Here is a 17827-nt window from a genome sequence, read left to right on the forward strand (position 1 = left end):
CTTAGATATATTTTATTTGATATGTTTATAATGTTTCGTACAGATGAGATAGGTAAGGGTATAAATTTATTGCAGTTGTATTTCCATAGATATTATTTGCAAGTTTTGAAAATTATTATGATTAGTTTAATATATTATTTTACGGCTAACGTAGAGATTTAATATGCGCGTGCAATTATGAATTTTATTTTGAATAAAATAATATTAATGTAAAAGTAACAAAAAAAATTTTAGACCAAGGTCCCACCGAGATTTGAACTCGGATCGCTGGATTCAAAGTCCAGAGTGCTAACCATTACACCATGGGACCGCTTGTAAAATTCTCTTCTTTTTCACATCATCTTATTCATACTTTTTCATTCTTTTAAATAATCATATTGAATTTTTATCTTTTCATATCATATTGAATAAAAGTGATATTCAATAAATTCTATTTTTATTATAATATTGTATATACGATCTTGCATTTTTTCAGTCATCTGAAAATTATAGGTTGCAAGATTCAAGTACTTCGCGTTGTGGCAGAATAAGAAAAGAACATACTTTTCACTTGTTCTGTGGGAACATATACATAAACTCTATTTGTTTTCTTAAGGTAAAGTATATTTAAAAACTATTGTGTAATAATTATTTTTTGTGCTCATTAAATTTTTCGTTTTGCTCTAATTATTAGCATATGTATTTTCGTGGTTAACTAAGATACAACATCTGCATACATTTTGGTAATATTTAATAGAATATTTAATTTTAAAGTTTATCTTTTTTAATGAACTTTCAACGATTTGAAAATATTTGTGAAAATTCATAGGTCCAAATTTATCGCATCATTTTATATTAGAAAGTTTATATTACTGTCTCACGAATCTCCGCCTTAATGTTTAACAACGAACGCGGTCTTATAGTATTTGGTAGCTATGATTTGGAAGTCTTCTGATTGTCAGTCTATGCACGTTTATCAAATATAACGGCATTAACATATCAAGTACAATAATTTTTTGCGTCAGGCAATCGGTACGAAGATATGAGTCGTACAACTTAAAGCCTGATGCCGAAGATTAAATACGTCTGAGACATTTAAGTCCCAATAAGGTTAGATTTGTTAACCTTAAAGTATAAGCAAAGAACCATTGTTGAACGAAATGGATCGTCTCGGTGAAGATGAAACTGGCAATTCTTATGTGGAAAGACGTGTAAGCGGCCGAGGACGAGGTCGTGGTTCTTGGGTGCCAATGCCAAAAAATACGCAAGAACAGCAGATATTAAGAAGACCACATTATGCCGGTAGTGCACATCCAGCTGTCGGTTCGTTTCGTATTATAATATAAATACTTTTTATCTTATACATAATATCATTTTTAAATGTTGTTTTCTTTTATCAATGAGAAAATTTATACAGGTTCTACTGTGACTAACTGCTCTGAACAAAACAAATCACAAGAATCTATTAACAGTATTGTTGAAAATTCAACCTTATCGGTAGATGCTGCTGAATTTGTTCCTAAATGCCAGAGTTATGTTGTACCTATGGTATATATGTATATATATATATATATATAAATAATAAATTACTAATTTCATTTGTAATAGATTTTCTACTTGATAGTATTTTTATATTTCAATATTTATTATATTTGAAGCAGCAACCATCATCAATGATTTGGCCCAAACATTCTGTCCAAAATAGAATTCAATTAGCAAGAGAATTACCTCATCAATTACCAGGTCAAACACAATTACAACATAGACAGATAATAGAGAGGCAACACTATGAGCATTTTTCTGATTCCATACATTCATCTCGACAACGTCACTTAGAAGAACAAGAAGTAAGTAAATTTCGAATATCACAGACATCTGAACAACATATTGATTAATATGCCAATACACAAAATTCTAAAAATTATAATACATATATTTATGATAGTATAGATGTATTTTAAGGTTGCTTTGTAGTTAGAATTGAAAAAAGTTATTGTATTATTTTATTATTATTATCTTTTATTATTTTAATCAGGAGTTACGGCTAGATAATCAGGAACAAAATTTAGCAAATACAATGCATCAGCTAAGTAGTGTGATGCATTATTTAACTATGAATCCTGGAAGTTTTGCATCTTTAGTACCACCACTTCTCAATAATATCAAGCTTCATTGTGAATCTCCTACTGAACTTCAAGAAATTGTAGAAGTTGTAATAGTACAGGTATATAATACTTTTATTTGTTTTTTTTTTTTTTTGCTAATGCTCATACACATAAATGTATACTATTTACAATTGACTTAATTCTTTTAGAGTATAAATGAAGGAAACTTCCGATATAGCGGTGCTCGTATTTTTATGTGTCTTGATACAGCCATGACAAGAGAAGAACAAAAACCTTTCAGAGAAATTCTACATTCACTGCAAGTTTATATTTTCCCGTACCTTAAGTTAAAATAGCTCTAAATATAAAACAACAGATTTGTTAATATTAACTCATTTTCACTTTTAATTTCTTTATTATATATTTTTATTATTTTTATAATTTAAATAGATGTAAGGATAAAACACAGAAACAAGCTTCTACTTGGCAAAAAAATGACAAACACACAGAAGAAGAACAGATGAAATGCCATGGATTGATATTATTCCTAGCAGAATTAGTTGTCCAAATGGGGGATGTGCTTGCTTTTGAATTAGGAGAACAGTTAATACAACTTATTTCTATTGTATTGAAAAATCCAGGATCAAATTCTGCTAAACATATATGCCAAGCACTTAAAGTATATTAATTTATAAATAATTAATAATAATTGCTGTCCTAATATTTATTTAATTTCTAATATGTTAATTTCGATTATTTTTTTAGCTGGCAGGACATACTTTAGAAAGAGATAAAAGAGGTAGCCGAAAAGAAATGGAAAATATGATGCGTGCTTTAACAGAATTAGTCACAGAAGGAAGAGCAGATTCAAGTGTGGGTCGCATGATCGATAGTGTACATCAATTGCGTAATGGGAATTGGGGACGAGATAGTCATAATTCATCCAGTCAAAATTCATTACCAGAACCTATACATTCAACTAAAATACAACATGAATATAATGAACTTGTCTTGTATGGTCCTGATGGTAAAGTACTATCTGCTGAAGAAAGTCAATTCTTACAGGATGCAGCAACAGATGCTAGTGATTCTGAAAAACAAGCGTATGTATTAATTGATCTGATATAAAAATTTTAATTTATTGCTGTTTTCGCAATATAGTCATTTTATTAATAATTACTTTGTATTAAATTGAAATTTTAGAGAAATAGATCAGGAGTATGAAGAATTATTGGAAGATGAAGACGACGAGTCGTTCGCTACTGCTTATGAAGAATTTTTGAAACTTTTACCCAATAAAATTGAAAATAAAGTACATCAGTGAATGTTAGTATAAGAAAAAAGAACATTTATAGTATGCAAGAACACTAATAATGATCGTTCTATAAATATTAGTATACAAATATTTTTAATCCTTTGGTATAAGCTTATACCTAACGTATTTGAAATAATTTATGTTATATTTATATAATAATTCTGAAAGATAACAACTTACTGTCTCTGAATATTTATAAAATGGGCTTAAATGCAGTAGTCATATGATTTACCAAAAACGTTGACTAGCTTTGAAACGTTTAATATTGTATAGATTTAATACATATAACTATTAAAATTATTCAAAATGTTGAAGAGGTAACTGTTATCTATTTTTTTTTCTATTCTATTTGTACAACAATTTTGATAATACTTAATGTATGTATGATATAATAATCTTTTACTCTATAAAATAGAGTATATCAACTCATTTTAATTAATTTAGTTAAATTTAATAATTAACTTTATAAATCTGATTTTTTTGATATTATATATTACTTATATATTATAGAACATATGTTAAATATTTATTAATTACAGTTTGGTCATATATATTTTTTTTTTAGAAAACAAGCAAGAAAAATAATTTACCATTTACCACTTGATAAAAGGTATAAATAAAATAGTTACAATAAAGCAAAAATTTGATCTAAAAGAAATTTTATTCCTCTGATATTTTCCTGTGCCACATTAAAATGCGTCATTGAAATGATTCAACGCGGCCTTGATGCAAGTTGCTTTTTAAGGAATCGAGCCATAATATAATAATAAATATCTACTTTGAGAGGAATAAGTAATTATTTTCGTATTAAAAAAATATTATATGAATTATTAAGAAAAAGAGAATAATTTTATTGACAATTACAATATAAAAATACAAACTCTGAAAATATTTTTGATAAAATACCAATTAAAATTTATAATGTTGCATTATACCATTAGAAATTATATTTAATATTATTAGAAATATATGTTTTTTATATGCACGTTAGTTCCCCAAATTTAATTTTATTATTACTACAGTATATACATATATATATATATATAACGCAGGAATATAGACAATATAGATTTAAAACTATATTTTTAATTAAACATTAAACAGTTATCTTCCTAATAAACGAACAACTTCAAATAGTTGTAATTCTTAGACTGTTTTGTCATATGTTAAGCAGGATACATCAGTGGGTTGTATGATTAATATAATACTGATATTTAAGAAAAAAATTGTAGGCGTATAACAGGAACAAATTATGCTAATTCAATACTCATTTCACGAACGTACGTCAGGGTTATGCGCGGGCGAAGTTGTGTTAAAGTTTCTGGAAAGTGGGCTTTTCATTTTAAACCTTCATCACCTGAGTCGATCGCTGTGTCATTTCGTCAATTCTCTGTATTTGCTCATCGTGCACGGATCTTATAAAGGATCTATATATCGATCATCGAATTTTAATTTAATATTTTCATTATGTTATATTATATTTAATTCTAGAACAATTAGAATTACTGTATATTTTGTATAAATTATTAAAGAATTTATTAAGAATAAATTAAAAAAATGGAATATTTTCGAATTCTAATACTAATAGTGTTCGCTATAATGGTCAACGGCAGACAATACTTGCAATCAAGGATAATCTCATCTGGTAAAGCTCTTATATTTTTCTTCTTTCTTTTTATTAAATAATATTTAAAACATGTTTTAAAATAATTCTTTTCTTCTTTCGAAGCTGGTTGTGATAATTACACTTGTGGAATCAACGCGAAATGTACAATAAGTCGTGGGCGTCCCGTATGTTCCTGTCTTAATCTTCATATGGGCGATCCTCTTTCACAATGTATACGTGTTGAATGTTTAAGTGAGTATATGATTCAAGAATTACATTAATATAATAAGTTTAATTTTTATTATATTATATTTATTATTAATTTTATTTTTATACAAAAAATCACCAGAATTGAAAAATATGATATTTTTTTGTTTTTATTATATTTAATTAATTCTTTAATACTCTGAAGTATTTAAAATATAAATTCAATTTTAGTTAATGAAGACTGTGATGGGATTAAAACTTGCATAAATAATAAATGTGTTGATCCATGCCCTGGTTTATGTGGTATAAATGCATCATGTGAGACTAAAAATCATATACCTCGATGTTATTGCCCACCAGGATATACAGGCAATCCTTCTAGCAATTGTCATATTGCTGATCCCCGTATGTATATGAATATAATCAAGAGCAACAAATAATTGTATACTTATTAATATTTTTATTATTAATTGATAAAATGTTTTTCATTTTAATATATAGAAGCAGCATGTAAACCTAGTCCATGCGGAGAAAATACAAAGTGTGAGGTAATTAATGAAATACCAGTTTGTACTTGCCTTCCTGGTTATAAAGGATCACCTTTATCTAGATGTCGTCATGAATGTGAAAATGACGATGAATGTCCTAATCATCTAGCATGTTCATCCTTATTTAAATGTGAAAGTCCATGTAAATGCGGTAAAAATGCTAATTGCGATGTTACCAATCATCTTGCCAAATGCACATGTCCGCATGTAAGTTTGCTTATAATAGAAATAATAATTAATTTTGTCATTATCTATGTATTTTATGGTTTTATAGAATTGGTTAGGAAATCCATATCTTTCATGTCATCCAGAATGTACTACTCATTCTGACTGTCCAAGTAGCAAACCTGCTTGTCTCTATCAAAAGTGTGTAAATCCTTGTGACGGAGTATGTGGAGTAAATGCTGATTGTAATTTACGTGATATTACCCCTGTATGCAGTTGTCCAAAACACATGACAGGGAATCCTTTTGTGTATTGCAGAAATTTTGAACCAAGTATATAATAAGTTTCAAAAGCTTTATCATTAAAATATTTTTTTTAATATAAGCGTTTAACATGTTATATTTTCAGGAGATCTTTGCGAACCAAATCCTTGTGGTGTAGATGCTGTTTGTACTCCTGGTCATGATAATACAGGTAAAGAAAGGCCAGTTTGTACATGTCCTACTGGTTACATTGGTAATGCTCTAAAAGTATGTCAAAGAGGAGAATGCCTTAGCGATAATGAATGTCCCGATAATCGAGCCTGCATAGATTTCACTTGTCAAAATCCATGTACTGGTTATGAGTGTGGACCAAATGCCATTTGCACGCCAAGGCGTCATATTGCTGTTTGTACTTGTCCTGATGGAACACGGGGTGATGCACTTTTTAATTGCAATCCCATTGATAGTAGATCTGCATATTATGCAAAGTCTAATCGGTATAGCTCCTATTGAATCGAACGGGATTTTTATGTGAATATTAATGTGCAAAAAAAAAAGAATAGAAAAAAATGCAGAATAATGATGTAAAACTAAAAGTATATTTTCATTCATAATTTCGATGCTTCTTTTATGCATTTTCACATATAAAAACGTAATATAATAATATCAGATATAATTTTACATTTACTTTTTTCTATATCGTAATAAAAAATGTATATGTATTAACTTGAATTCAAATATCGTGCCACAATCCCGCGCACCGTAATGTTATAATTATTTCAGAAATATAAAGTGCCGAACAAAGTATTTTTATTAAAAATTGTATTCACCTTGTACTACAAATAATTATAAAAAGATATAATATATAATAATAAATTTAATAATTGATATTCAATAATAATCGAATAAATATTAGTATGAAAAATAAAATATAAAATATAATGATTAATACCTCGTCTATAAATGCAGTTACTAGTTTTGTACAGATGGCGGTACTGTCACAATATTGCTCTTTTAACAATAATATAAATTGTTTTCAACAATAATGTAAGTGATATTAATTATTTTCATTATGTTAATTTGTCTTTCTTTTTTTTCCTTGTATGAAAATAACAATATTTTAAATTTCTAATATACATTATAATCAAATTATACATTATAATCAAAAGTAGATAAATAAAATTTTTTCAGATAAATAAAGTGTGTTTCTTCGTTCTTGTGGCACTTTGTTTTATAAATACGTTCCTAAGTTAATTACATACACCTATATATGTTAAAATATAGTGATAGGTATATCGAACTTTCTTCAATTTCAACGACGTAATAAAGACGTAACGAACGAACCGTGAAATGTAACGTGACATTTTGGCACACTTTATCGTTATACGATAAAAATCCTTTAGAAAATAATTTTGATTATTATAAAAATTTGATTTATTAACGTGAAGGTGTATTCTTACGGATTAGCCCGTTGGGCTCTTTCGGCCCAAGAGACAGGAGAGATGTCGATTCGGGCCGCAACTTATCGTCTCATACAAAATGGTCGGGTCTTACTACGTACCCTTAGAAATAAAGAAAATTTATGTTCTAACGATTATCCGAAGAATTACCTCAACAAGATACACGTTGTGCAAGTAGGTGAGTCACGAAAACATTTTTTTTGTTTATTTTAAACCTGCTCTATCAAGGTCATTAAGATTTTGACAAGAAAATATTAAAATTTTGAACTGTTATGGTCATAATTATATAGCTCTATTAATACTTTATTATAAGTATACCATATATTGTGTATATGTTATGTGCATATCCAACAAGATGTATAGCATCAAAAACAGAAAATAGTATGTAGAAAAGTAATTCTTATGGGTATTATTTTTTTGTAGAATTTAAAATGAATGACTAATACTTACAAACATTTTATTAATAGTATTTAGTAACATCTTAATCTTTTTTCTTTTTTTTAAATAAATTTAGGCAAATCCCAGGGCCATCAGCCCCAAGGGAATAGCACTAATGTCTCCACAACAGGTAGACATTTTGGGTTCTTGGGATCCCATGCAAGACGTTTATTTGTTGATAATATTTTAAAAAGAGTCACAAGTAGGCTTGCTGCTGATTTACGAAAACGTGCAGCTAGACGTCTTGTGTTCGGTGATTCTGCTCCATTTTTTGCACTTGTTGGTACATCGTTAGCATCAGGAAGTGGAATATTAACGAAAGATGATGAATTGGAAGGAGTTTGCTGGGAAATTCGTGTATGATAAATTTTATAGATTAAATAAAATATATGTTTATATGTTACTATGGATATTTCTATGTGTTTAGGAAGCAATGTCAAAATTGCAATGGAACATGCCTCAAAATGATAAAAATTATAATATAACTAAAACCGATGAAGATGGTATAAGTTTGAAAGATTTTGAAATTGGTCCTATCATTGCTAAAGGTTGCTCTGCTGCTGTATATTCAGCAAGATATAAAGAAACTACGCATATTGAAAACGTCATTCAATCAGATACTAATGGCAAGAATAAAGATGTACATTTATTTCCTTTGGCATTAAAAATGATGTTCAATTATGATGCAGAATCAAATGCAACAATAATACTTAGAGCTATGTATCGTGAAACTATTCCTGCCAGGAATCGGTATAACAACGAAGAATTAGCAGAATGGGAACAAAGGATGGCTGAAAATATGTCTGTGTTACCTCCTCATCCTAATATTGTAGTAATGTATTCTGTATTTACTGATACAGTCCCAGCTTTACCAGAGTCATGGGTAATATATCCTGATGCTTTACCAGCACGAATTAATCCTCATGGATCTGGCAGAAATATGAGCCTTTTTTTATTGATGAAAAGGTTTGTATTTATTCCAAAAAATAAACTAAATAGAATTTTATATATTGTAAAATTTATTGAACATAGACAATTGTTCCTTTTAGATATGACACTACTTTGAAAGAATATTTATTTACACACACTGTGAATATACGTGAATCAATACTATTATTAGCTCAGCTATTGGAAGGAATTGCACACTTAAATGCTCATGGCATAGCACACAGGTACACTGCTATATCTTGTTATAAATGATTCTATACTTCATTACCAGGTATCCAATTGTAATTGAAATTAAATTCATTTTGCAAGTTATTAAAATTATATCTTTGTTCAAGTAATTTGATATTTCATAAGATATATGAAGCATATTAAGAATGAATCATGATATCATTTGTCATAATTTTTTTTGTTAATATTAATGTCAATACACTATGTATTTTTATTATTATTTTATTATGCATTTAATCATCTTTATCTATCATTTTTTTTTCTATGATACAACAGAGACCTCAAGAGTGATAATATACTACTTGATTTATCAGAGGAGAGTGATAATTGCCCTTCTTTGATAATCACTGATTTTGGCTGTTGTTTAGCCGATAAAACTTATAGTTTATATATGCCTTATAATACTGACAACATTGACAAAGGTGGCAATATAGCACTAATGGCACCAGAGGTTATATCAGCAAAACCAGGGCCTTTCACAAGTATAAATTATACTAAAGCAGATCTTTGGACGGCTGGCACTATAGCTTATGAAATTTTTGGTGAAAAGAATCCATTCCTTGAAAGTTCTAATGAAAAGGCTGTACTTAAAAATCATTGTTATAAAGAGCAGCATCTTCCTTCACTTTCAAATGATGTTCCAAATATTATTGTTGCTTTGATAAATAATATGCTTTCGAGAAATTTTTCTAAGGTTTGTGAAATACTAAAGTTTAAAAAATTGTATGTACAAAAAAATATAATGGTATAATATATATTTTATACTCTTTGATTACAGAGACACACTACAGAAATGGCAGCAACAATAATGCAATTGTATTTATGGGCACCTAGTTCATGGTTTAGAACTGAAGGCAAAGTACCTTCTAGTAATGAAGTATGTATTTCTATATTTTTTATCTATATTACGAATTTTATATCTCATTAATATTTAAAAAATTTTATTTTTACTATAGATCATGGAGTGGCTATTGTGTTTGACAACCAAAGTTCTTTGTGAAGGCCGTAATAGTTCACTGTTATTAAGAAAAACACTAAATGATGAAAATGAACAAAGTTCCTATCGACAATTGTTATCAACACGTTCATCTGGAAGACGCACAATGCCAGAATATCAATTAATTGCCAGTTTTCTCGGTAGAGTTACTCTCTCAAATGTTAGAAATGCTTTACGATGGATACAAAAAAATATTTAATAACTTTATTGTTTTGAAACAAACAATTTAAAGTTACTTCTGTTATTTATAAATTTATAGATTGCAAATGTATTACACAAAAAACTCTGTTTTATTTATATGATATAGAACAGTTGTTAATAAGGTCTATATTAGTCTTGAAATATCAGTTGTGAAAAATTTTTTAATGTTCTATCTTTACTATTCTGCAAACATATTGTCGATTTTTGTTTTTTTTAAAGTATATTTTTGATACTTCAAAGAAAACAAAAAAAAGTTAATGTGACGCTATTACATATGTAAAATAAAAAGCAATAATAAAAATAACAAATTTTAAATTTCTCTAGCTTATAAATTATATAATGTTAACATTTATAATCTACTTAAAGCTTTCAAGTAAAATTTTTTTAAATTTTGATTGAACAGTTCACATTAAAGTATCCTTGTATAAAAGATTCTTTAATACTATGTTCTGCAATACTTATCGCCAAGACTTATTTTATTTTGTATTAAAACATACGTGAATATAGCATATTATGCTTAATATATTTCAACATTTTAAAGAAATATTATTGTAATGTTGAATTTAACAGTTTTTTACATTTATAGATTATGCAAAATTAAAATCTTGTGAGTTATAATATAAATCAATTAAATATGTTATTTTTTCTCAGATAATTAAATTTTGATAAAATGTATATATTGGCATCAATTTTGTATAATAATGTAAAATAAAATTTGTAAATATCACAAGTGAAGATATTCTGACTTTATTTTTATTTTATTTTGAGTTTCAAATACAATGAATAAGTAATTTATATTTTATATTATTTTATTCTATACAAATAATGTTTCTTCATATTTCAAAATCTTCTATATAAAATTTTTCTATCTGAATCTTTACTAATAATCGAATTTTAGAGATATTTTTTAGATACTGAAAATTTTTATTAGGTTTGAAAATTTATTTCTATTGAAAAATTTTAATCAGTAAATTATACACAATAATCCATATAATATAAATTTTTACATAATGTTATTATTTTGAAAATTACTGCTTTTAATATTTTATTTCTGTAATATATAATACAAAATAAAATATAATATATAAGCTTCATTAGGTTTGCTTTATGCTGTATATAACACAAAGTGACATAAAATTTGCAATACGAACAACCAATAAATATAACTTAATTATACATAATCTATATATTTTATCTAACATTACGTTTTATCTTGATATATAAAAGTAGCATCTAACATCCGTTGTACTACATGAAATTCACAGTGAGTTTCAGGTAAATATCTTGATATTTTGTGGATTAATTCTATGGTATCATTGTTGGAACAGTTCGTAAGAATTAATTCTGACATATCCTATAAAAAAATATATACAAATTATATTAGCAATACTATTTAACTATTTAATATATGATATTAATGTGTGAACTTACTAAACTTTCAAGATATTTAATTAGTGTTGTACTTATTCGTGAAACTTCTTCTAATAAATCTGGTGATTTTGAAAGATATGCCATCATTCTTCTTCCAGCTATAGGCAATAAATCTGTTGCTAATTTTTCAGTGTTGTTCACAGCTGCAGCAACCTAATTGAATATGATTACACAATGTAAATGTCTTTTTAATTACCTACTGCTTTAAATATTGAAGGTAGTAATTTACTGTGTTATAATAAAATGTTATTACAGAGAAAGAACAAGAAAATAAACATGTTTAAACTATTTAATTACCTCTTCTGCTAATCTATCAAATCCATTAATATAAAGTTGACAAACTTGATGAATCCTTAATTCATCACTATTTAATTTCCACATAGAACCCAATGTTTGACATCTGCTCATCCAGAGTACAGCTTGCGTAGAACTTAATGTTTTCCCATCTACAGTTTCTTGATGAATGAAATCCATAGAAGCTGTAATTACATGACGTAAAAATTCTAAACGTAAATTATCTTTCCTATCATCATGATTCCAAGTAAACATTATTTTATCTGATATATCTTGAAAAAAGTATGGTTGAGTCTGAAAAATAATAAAAACATAATTATTTATTTTTTATTAACTATTAATGATATTAAAAACAAAATTCTCATGTATATTATTCTTACCACTCCTTCAAATAAATTATTCAGAGGCTTTGATATCTTTAGGTTGAAATATGCCATCATGTATAAAATATTAGTTATCTGCAAATGTAGTATAATTAATTCGTACCATGCTGGTGTTTGTGATAGAGCTGAAAGTGCAAATGGTTGTAGTCCAGATGATTGACCTTCCCATAATTCTTCTGATTTAAGTAATATATTATTACTTGTTTGCAGTATTTCAGCCTATAATATTTACACCATTTAATAAATAAAAATAAAGTTTGTAATCGAAATTACTAATAAATTTTAATCTTATAATATGAAATAGATTGTTATATCTTACTTCACTAAATATATCAAAGAATGTAACACAATGTTGCAAGAATGTAACTAATTGCTTGTCAGAAAGTCCGGTTTCTTGTATAGATAATCTCTCCTTTGGTAGTTTACCTAGCTTATTCATGATTTTTCCAGCTGCTTCCATCCTCTTTTTTATATGTAATGTCCACAAAAGACAGCAAACACCTATCAGTATAATTTCTATCATTTCAGTATTCAAATATATATACATGTAAAGTTAAAATCTTTATAATATAATGTGAAAATGGTTTTTACCATGTTGCATTTGTTTCATAGGTATATGACGCAAAACAGTTAGAGCTGCTTCAAGACCTTCTAACTCTGAGACATTTTTATTCCAAGCCATAGCAAATTCCCAACATAAATTCGCAAGAAGTACGCTGCTTGTTAAACTATATGGAAAGTGATGTTTCAACAAAGTCAATTTTTCTAGAAATAATAAAAATGTCACTTGAAGATTAAATTATAACATCAAATCTTACTGCTTGCAAAGTATATCTTGCCTAGCACCCACGCTTGTGCTGTTGTGTTTGTAGTTGGCTCTGTTTGATTTTCTACAGATGAAGAAGGTGTATCATCTATTGCATCTTCTTGTAAATTAATACCAGATACTTCTTTCTCAGGTACTACATTTTCTACAAAATGCAATTGTTCAAATTCAATGTCAGCCATATCTACCAATTGTGCAGGATGAACACCTGTTGAACTTAACCATTTTGCAACAATTTCAGAAACGGAACCTAAAATCATAGATGAAAATATATATTCTCTACAATAATATTCATTATATCAGAAAAGTAATTAAATTAGAACCTTTTCCATTAGATAAAATCATTCCCAAGGAAATATTTTGTATTTCAAAAGGTAATTTAAAAAAGTCAGTTGTTTGATCTCTCAAAGGTTGTTGCCTAAAATATTTGATTATAATAATAGATACTTTTATATAATATTGTTATTTTATGCTTATACTTTATACATATATCTTTTTGTAATTTTTACCTTACAACTGCATTTAAAACCATAACATCTTCAAGGTTTCCTATAAGTAAAGTAAATTGACATGTATCCTTACTAACATTTTCCCATTCACTTATAGAATTATGTACTTCTTCATGTTTAGTTTCTTCACTACTTATTTTCTCTTTTGCTTGTGAATCATTATTACTATCATCAGCATCATTTTTGTTGCTATCATAAGTTTCTTCTGTAGTATTATATGTCTTATCTTTATACTTTTCTAATGTTACAGCAACTGCTCTACATGCTAATGCTGCAGTATATGCATGTAGAGGATTTAAAGATTCAGTTAAAATAGTACGTACATCTTTCCACCATAAAGAATTCTCATTACAGTCGACACATATTTCTTCTATACCTATTGAAGTCAAAAAATGTTTATTAAAAAAATCTTTACTTATAGTTTTCGTTTTTCATTGATTGCGTTGGAACTTACTATTTAATGAACAAATAACATGCAATAATCGTGTAAATTGTATTAGTGTTGATTCTAATCTTCTATCACCCTCTTTGTACATCCAATAAATTAATACAAGCTGCATAAAAACATGTGGCTGAATATTACTATTTGCAGCAGCAGTTTTCCATGTTTCAATAGTTTCATGAAAAGACATACACTTTTCAAAAATCAATACAGCTAAAACATACACAGTTATATATGATAAAATATGAAACAAGATAATTTGCATGAATAGGAATAGAAAACTAATTAGTATTTTAATTCAATACTCACAAATTTGATATTTCTTTTCTAATTTAATGTCTTTCTGTAAAACTGCCAAATTTGATACACCAAAATCAAAACACATCAAGAAGTTAAAAAATTTTCTTTCATTATCATTAAATTTCACTTTACACCCAGATTTAACATTGTCATGTTCTATATTATATATAGTTTTATGTAATGTTAATATTCTATCAACTTCATGTTCAGAAATTAATAATGTTAAAACTAGCATTTCAATATTTGAATTTTCATGATCAGACGATTCAATTGACTTTACTGTATTTTCTAAATCAGAATTAATAATGAACATATAAAATGTTATTATTTTCTGTAATTGCACAGTTAATTTATATACAACTTTTGCTGCTGACTCCATGACATTCAGATCTAGAATAAAAAAGATAAATTTTTGTGTTTACAATTCAATTGTTTTCTATATTTTCTATATATGTAATATATTAATGCTAATACATTCTTCATAAAATGCTTTTACCATATACATTATATATAAAGTACTAGAACAAATTTTAATTCTCTTTGTTAAATTAAAAAATGTCCATACCTGATCCATCAAATGTTTTGGCGAAACAATTTGTAGCAGCTAGTAATGCATCAGGTAAAATATCCTTAGTATTCATTAATAATTCTAGTGTTTGCAATCTGACCTCATTTGTTTTTATAGCTAAGCACACATTGCAAACTTCTGTAATTAATTTTTCTTTATCAAAATCTTCCTCTCTTAGAAAATTTTTCAATTTACGAAGAAGATATATATCACACGCCTTTTTAGCATTTTTACTACTAAGTGCAAAATGAAATGGAACAATTATTTCTTTTAATCCTCCAAGGGGATCCATAAATACACAAGTATGTTGTGCTTCATTCTTGTTTAAGTTTGTAGTTTCATTTATACCTAGCAGGCCATAATTAATGTACAGCAATCTATAATCATATATTATAAATACAGTATTGGTATGAATATTTTTAAGAGCAATAATTAATGCAGGAAATAAATTTAAATTACTTACCGTCCATTTTTACTGGCAGTAAAGGTTGTAATTTTGGGACCTTGCTGAATTCCCCATATATCTATTACACCCTTCTTTGGAGCATAAATAACTAAAAATAATGTGTTCCGAACGTGTGATGTGCGTACACTTTTATTAGAATTCTTATGTATTCCAGAATATTTGTCTTCTCCAACTTCAATCCATCCACATTGTGCATCACGATATCCTTTCCACATTCTTATTGCAACACCTCTTTTATTATCTATTAATGTTACTCTACCGATTGCATCTGTTACAGCTGATAACATTTTATTTGGACTACAAACAATGGAATCACCTTCTCTCATTAGATCACTTATGCTGTACCTACAGCTCAATGTCTCAGTAGATTCTTGACTATTGTTTTTAGAGATTTCAAGTGATGTAGAAGTTTTTGAATTGCTTCGAAACCAACTATTCATAGAATAAGTTATTGTTTTATACTTTGTATATACAATATTGTAGAATCATTAAATACTTACGGAACAGCAGTTCCAATAGCATTTACTAATTTACTGGCCATTGCAGCAGCAACGTCAGATAAAACAGGAGCATTGCCACCTTCTAATGCATAATGAAAACCAATGAACGGTCTTTTACCAGTAGCCATAACCAAATTATGTTGTGGAGCACTAGATCTATATAATGCATTATATCCACCACATAAGGAAGCAGTCATTAAATGATTAAAACTGCTCACAGATGTTGTACCAATAATTTCAACATCATTTGTGATATCTTGATTTCTGAATTCCCATTTCTTGTATGATAAGGTAGTAGCTGGAGATATATCATTACATTTAGCTTGCACTGCAATTGAAGTAATATTAATAAAAGAGATTTTACAAATATAATGTACATGACTCAATAATATATACCTCTAGCTAAATGATTCCTGCATGCTCGTAAAGTTGAAAATAATGGAAAACCCTGCAGTATACATATGATACTTCTATAAATTATATACAATTCTTCCAATGGTTGCTTACTGATTGAATGCCTATGAACGGAAGATGACTGACATTTTATTCCAATAATTGGTTCATTATGTAGCTGTTGCTCTAATAGTAATGCACCTGTCTTGAGATATAAAAAATAAATTTGAATTAAATTGTATTAACAATAATAACATTATTAACTTACTTCTGTATAAAATCTCAAAAAGCCATTATTGAATCCTACTGCTATACATGTCCAATCAGGATTGTTACCTGCACTTACTTTACCCAGTGATATCAGAGGTAAACATATTATCGAAGTAACCCATTCGCTAAACAAATGATTTAATAAATGATTTAATTATTTTTTTTTTAAATCAGAAATATGATTTTTTTGTTATATTAAATACTTGCTTTTGATTTTCTGCAACTATTCCATTCCACACAATGTGAAATTTATTTTTTAATTCACTTGGTTCCTGCGAATCCCACTTTGCTAAAAGTATATAATTTGTTTACTTAACAGATACTTTCTTAATTATCTTTTCTTCCTCCTTTGTTATTATACTTACATATTAATATGATCATTTTAGTATTTTGTGCCAGTGCAAGAACATCACCGGCAGATGAAAGTGAGACAAAATAATCTTGTAAAGGTAATTCATGACTTGCAACAAATTCAGCTAAAGAAGGCAAGATATTTATTGAATTTTAAAGAAAAACATTCTCCATTGTTTTTATTTCCATAAGAAACGAATAATAAAGGAACTCACGTCTGGTAACAGCATCTCCAGAAAGTATTTCTTTGACTTTGTTCACGTCTTTTAAATTGCCAATTGTTTTTATTTGACAAGACATCGGTATTCACTATTATTTATACGTATTACCACGATATGTTAAAAGTTAGATTAGGTTTTTGTATGCGGATAAAGGCTATATGGAATGTATAAAAACACAATATTATACATGTACGTTATAGGGGAAAGTAACGTATGTAGAAAAGTAAAGGATATCAATTATTCTCTTATTATCCATAGGTGCGCTAAAATCGCTATCTTTTGTGCAAAATGCACTTATGTTACTATCTTATTTTGTATGATACTTTAAAATATCTATTGATAATATTTTAACATTAATATATATTCGAACATTCATAGTAATGTCACTGAGAAGATAAAAAAAAAATATGGAT

General features: G+C 27.5%; 4 protein-coding genes and 1 non-coding gene across 7 annotated transcripts; 3 read left to right on the forward strand and 2 right to left on the reverse strand.

Moving 5' to 3' along the window:
* Nucleotides 1-238: 238 nt before the first annotated feature.
* TRNAQ-UUG (transfer RNA glutamine (anticodon UUG)) lies at nucleotides 239-310 on the reverse strand. The gene has a single exon. It is a non-coding gene; the product is annotated as a tRNA-Gln (tRNA).
* LOC118441567 (uncharacterized) lies at nucleotides 296-3754 on the forward strand. Of its 3 annotated transcripts, XM_035866136.2 has the most exons (10): nucleotides 296-314; nucleotides 476-595; nucleotides 1005-1302; nucleotides 1397-1527; nucleotides 1638-1826; nucleotides 2015-2203; nucleotides 2294-2403; nucleotides 2535-2763; nucleotides 2850-3187; nucleotides 3288-3754. In XM_035866136.2, exons 3-10 carry the CDS (start codon nucleotides 1140-1142, stop codon nucleotides 3406-3408), a joined length of 1470 nt encoding a protein of 489 aa, XP_035722029.1. In that variant the 5' UTR covers nucleotides 296-314; nucleotides 476-595; nucleotides 1005-1139; the 3' UTR covers nucleotides 3409-3754. The 3 variants fall into 3 exon arrangements, with proteins under 3 accessions (XP_035722029.1, XP_035722028.1, XP_035722030.1); XM_035866135.2 differs by having other exon boundaries at nucleotides 305-595; XM_035866137.2 differs by lacking the exons at nucleotides 296-314; nucleotides 476-595 and having other exon boundaries at nucleotides 759-1302; nucleotides 1641-1826.
* An 834-nt stretch (nucleotides 3755-4588) lies between these two features.
* Nucleotides 4589-7068, forward strand: LOC118441695 (uncharacterized). Its single transcript, XM_035866422.2, has 6 exons — nucleotides 4589-5044; nucleotides 5129-5257; nucleotides 5444-5617; nucleotides 5714-5967; nucleotides 6035-6257; nucleotides 6334-7068. The coding sequence occupies exons 1-6, from the start codon at nucleotides 4957-4959 to the stop codon at nucleotides 6699-6701; spliced, it is 1236 nt and encodes a 411-aa protein (XP_035722315.1). The 5' UTR covers nucleotides 4589-4956; the 3' UTR covers nucleotides 6702-7068.
* A 432-nt stretch (nucleotides 7069-7500) lies between these two features.
* Pink1 (PTEN-induced putative kinase 1) lies at nucleotides 7501-10806 on the forward strand. Its single transcript, XM_035866421.2, has 7 exons — nucleotides 7501-7826; nucleotides 8163-8443; nucleotides 8514-9052; nucleotides 9136-9258; nucleotides 9539-9956; nucleotides 10041-10139; nucleotides 10219-10806. The coding sequence occupies exons 1-7, from the start codon at nucleotides 7691-7693 to the stop codon at nucleotides 10456-10458; spliced, it is 1836 nt and encodes a 611-aa protein (XP_035722314.1). The 5' UTR covers nucleotides 7501-7690; the 3' UTR covers nucleotides 10459-10806.
* A 640-nt stretch (nucleotides 10807-11446) lies between these two features.
* Rab3-GAP (Rab3 GTPase activating protein) lies at nucleotides 11447-17806 on the reverse strand. Its single transcript, XM_035866445.2, has 19 exons — nucleotides 17409-17806; nucleotides 17208-17318; nucleotides 17050-17131; nucleotides 16841-16967; nucleotides 16576-16777; nucleotides 16180-16507; nucleotides 15677-16111; nucleotides 15211-15590; nucleotides 14655-15035; nucleotides 14358-14558; nucleotides 13904-14279; nucleotides 13718-13812; nucleotides 13408-13644; nucleotides 13160-13333; nucleotides 12888-13069; nucleotides 12566-12787; nucleotides 12189-12479; nucleotides 11892-12044; nucleotides 11447-11814 (listed from the first exon to the last, which is right to left on the reverse strand). Exons 1-19 carry the CDS (start codon nucleotides 17491-17493, stop codon nucleotides 11662-11664), a joined length of 4215 nt encoding a protein of 1404 aa, XP_035722338.2. The 5' UTR covers nucleotides 17494-17806; the 3' UTR covers nucleotides 11447-11661.
* Nucleotides 17807-17827: the final 21 nt, after the last annotated feature.

The sequence above is a fragment of the Vespa mandarinia genome, chromosome 5 (genome assembly GCF_050613455.1).
Source record: "Vespa mandarinia isolate Hongniang chromosome 5, ASM5061345v1, whole genome shotgun sequence".
NCBI lineage: Eukaryota > Metazoa > Arthropoda > Insecta > Hymenoptera > Vespidae > Vespa > Vespa mandarinia.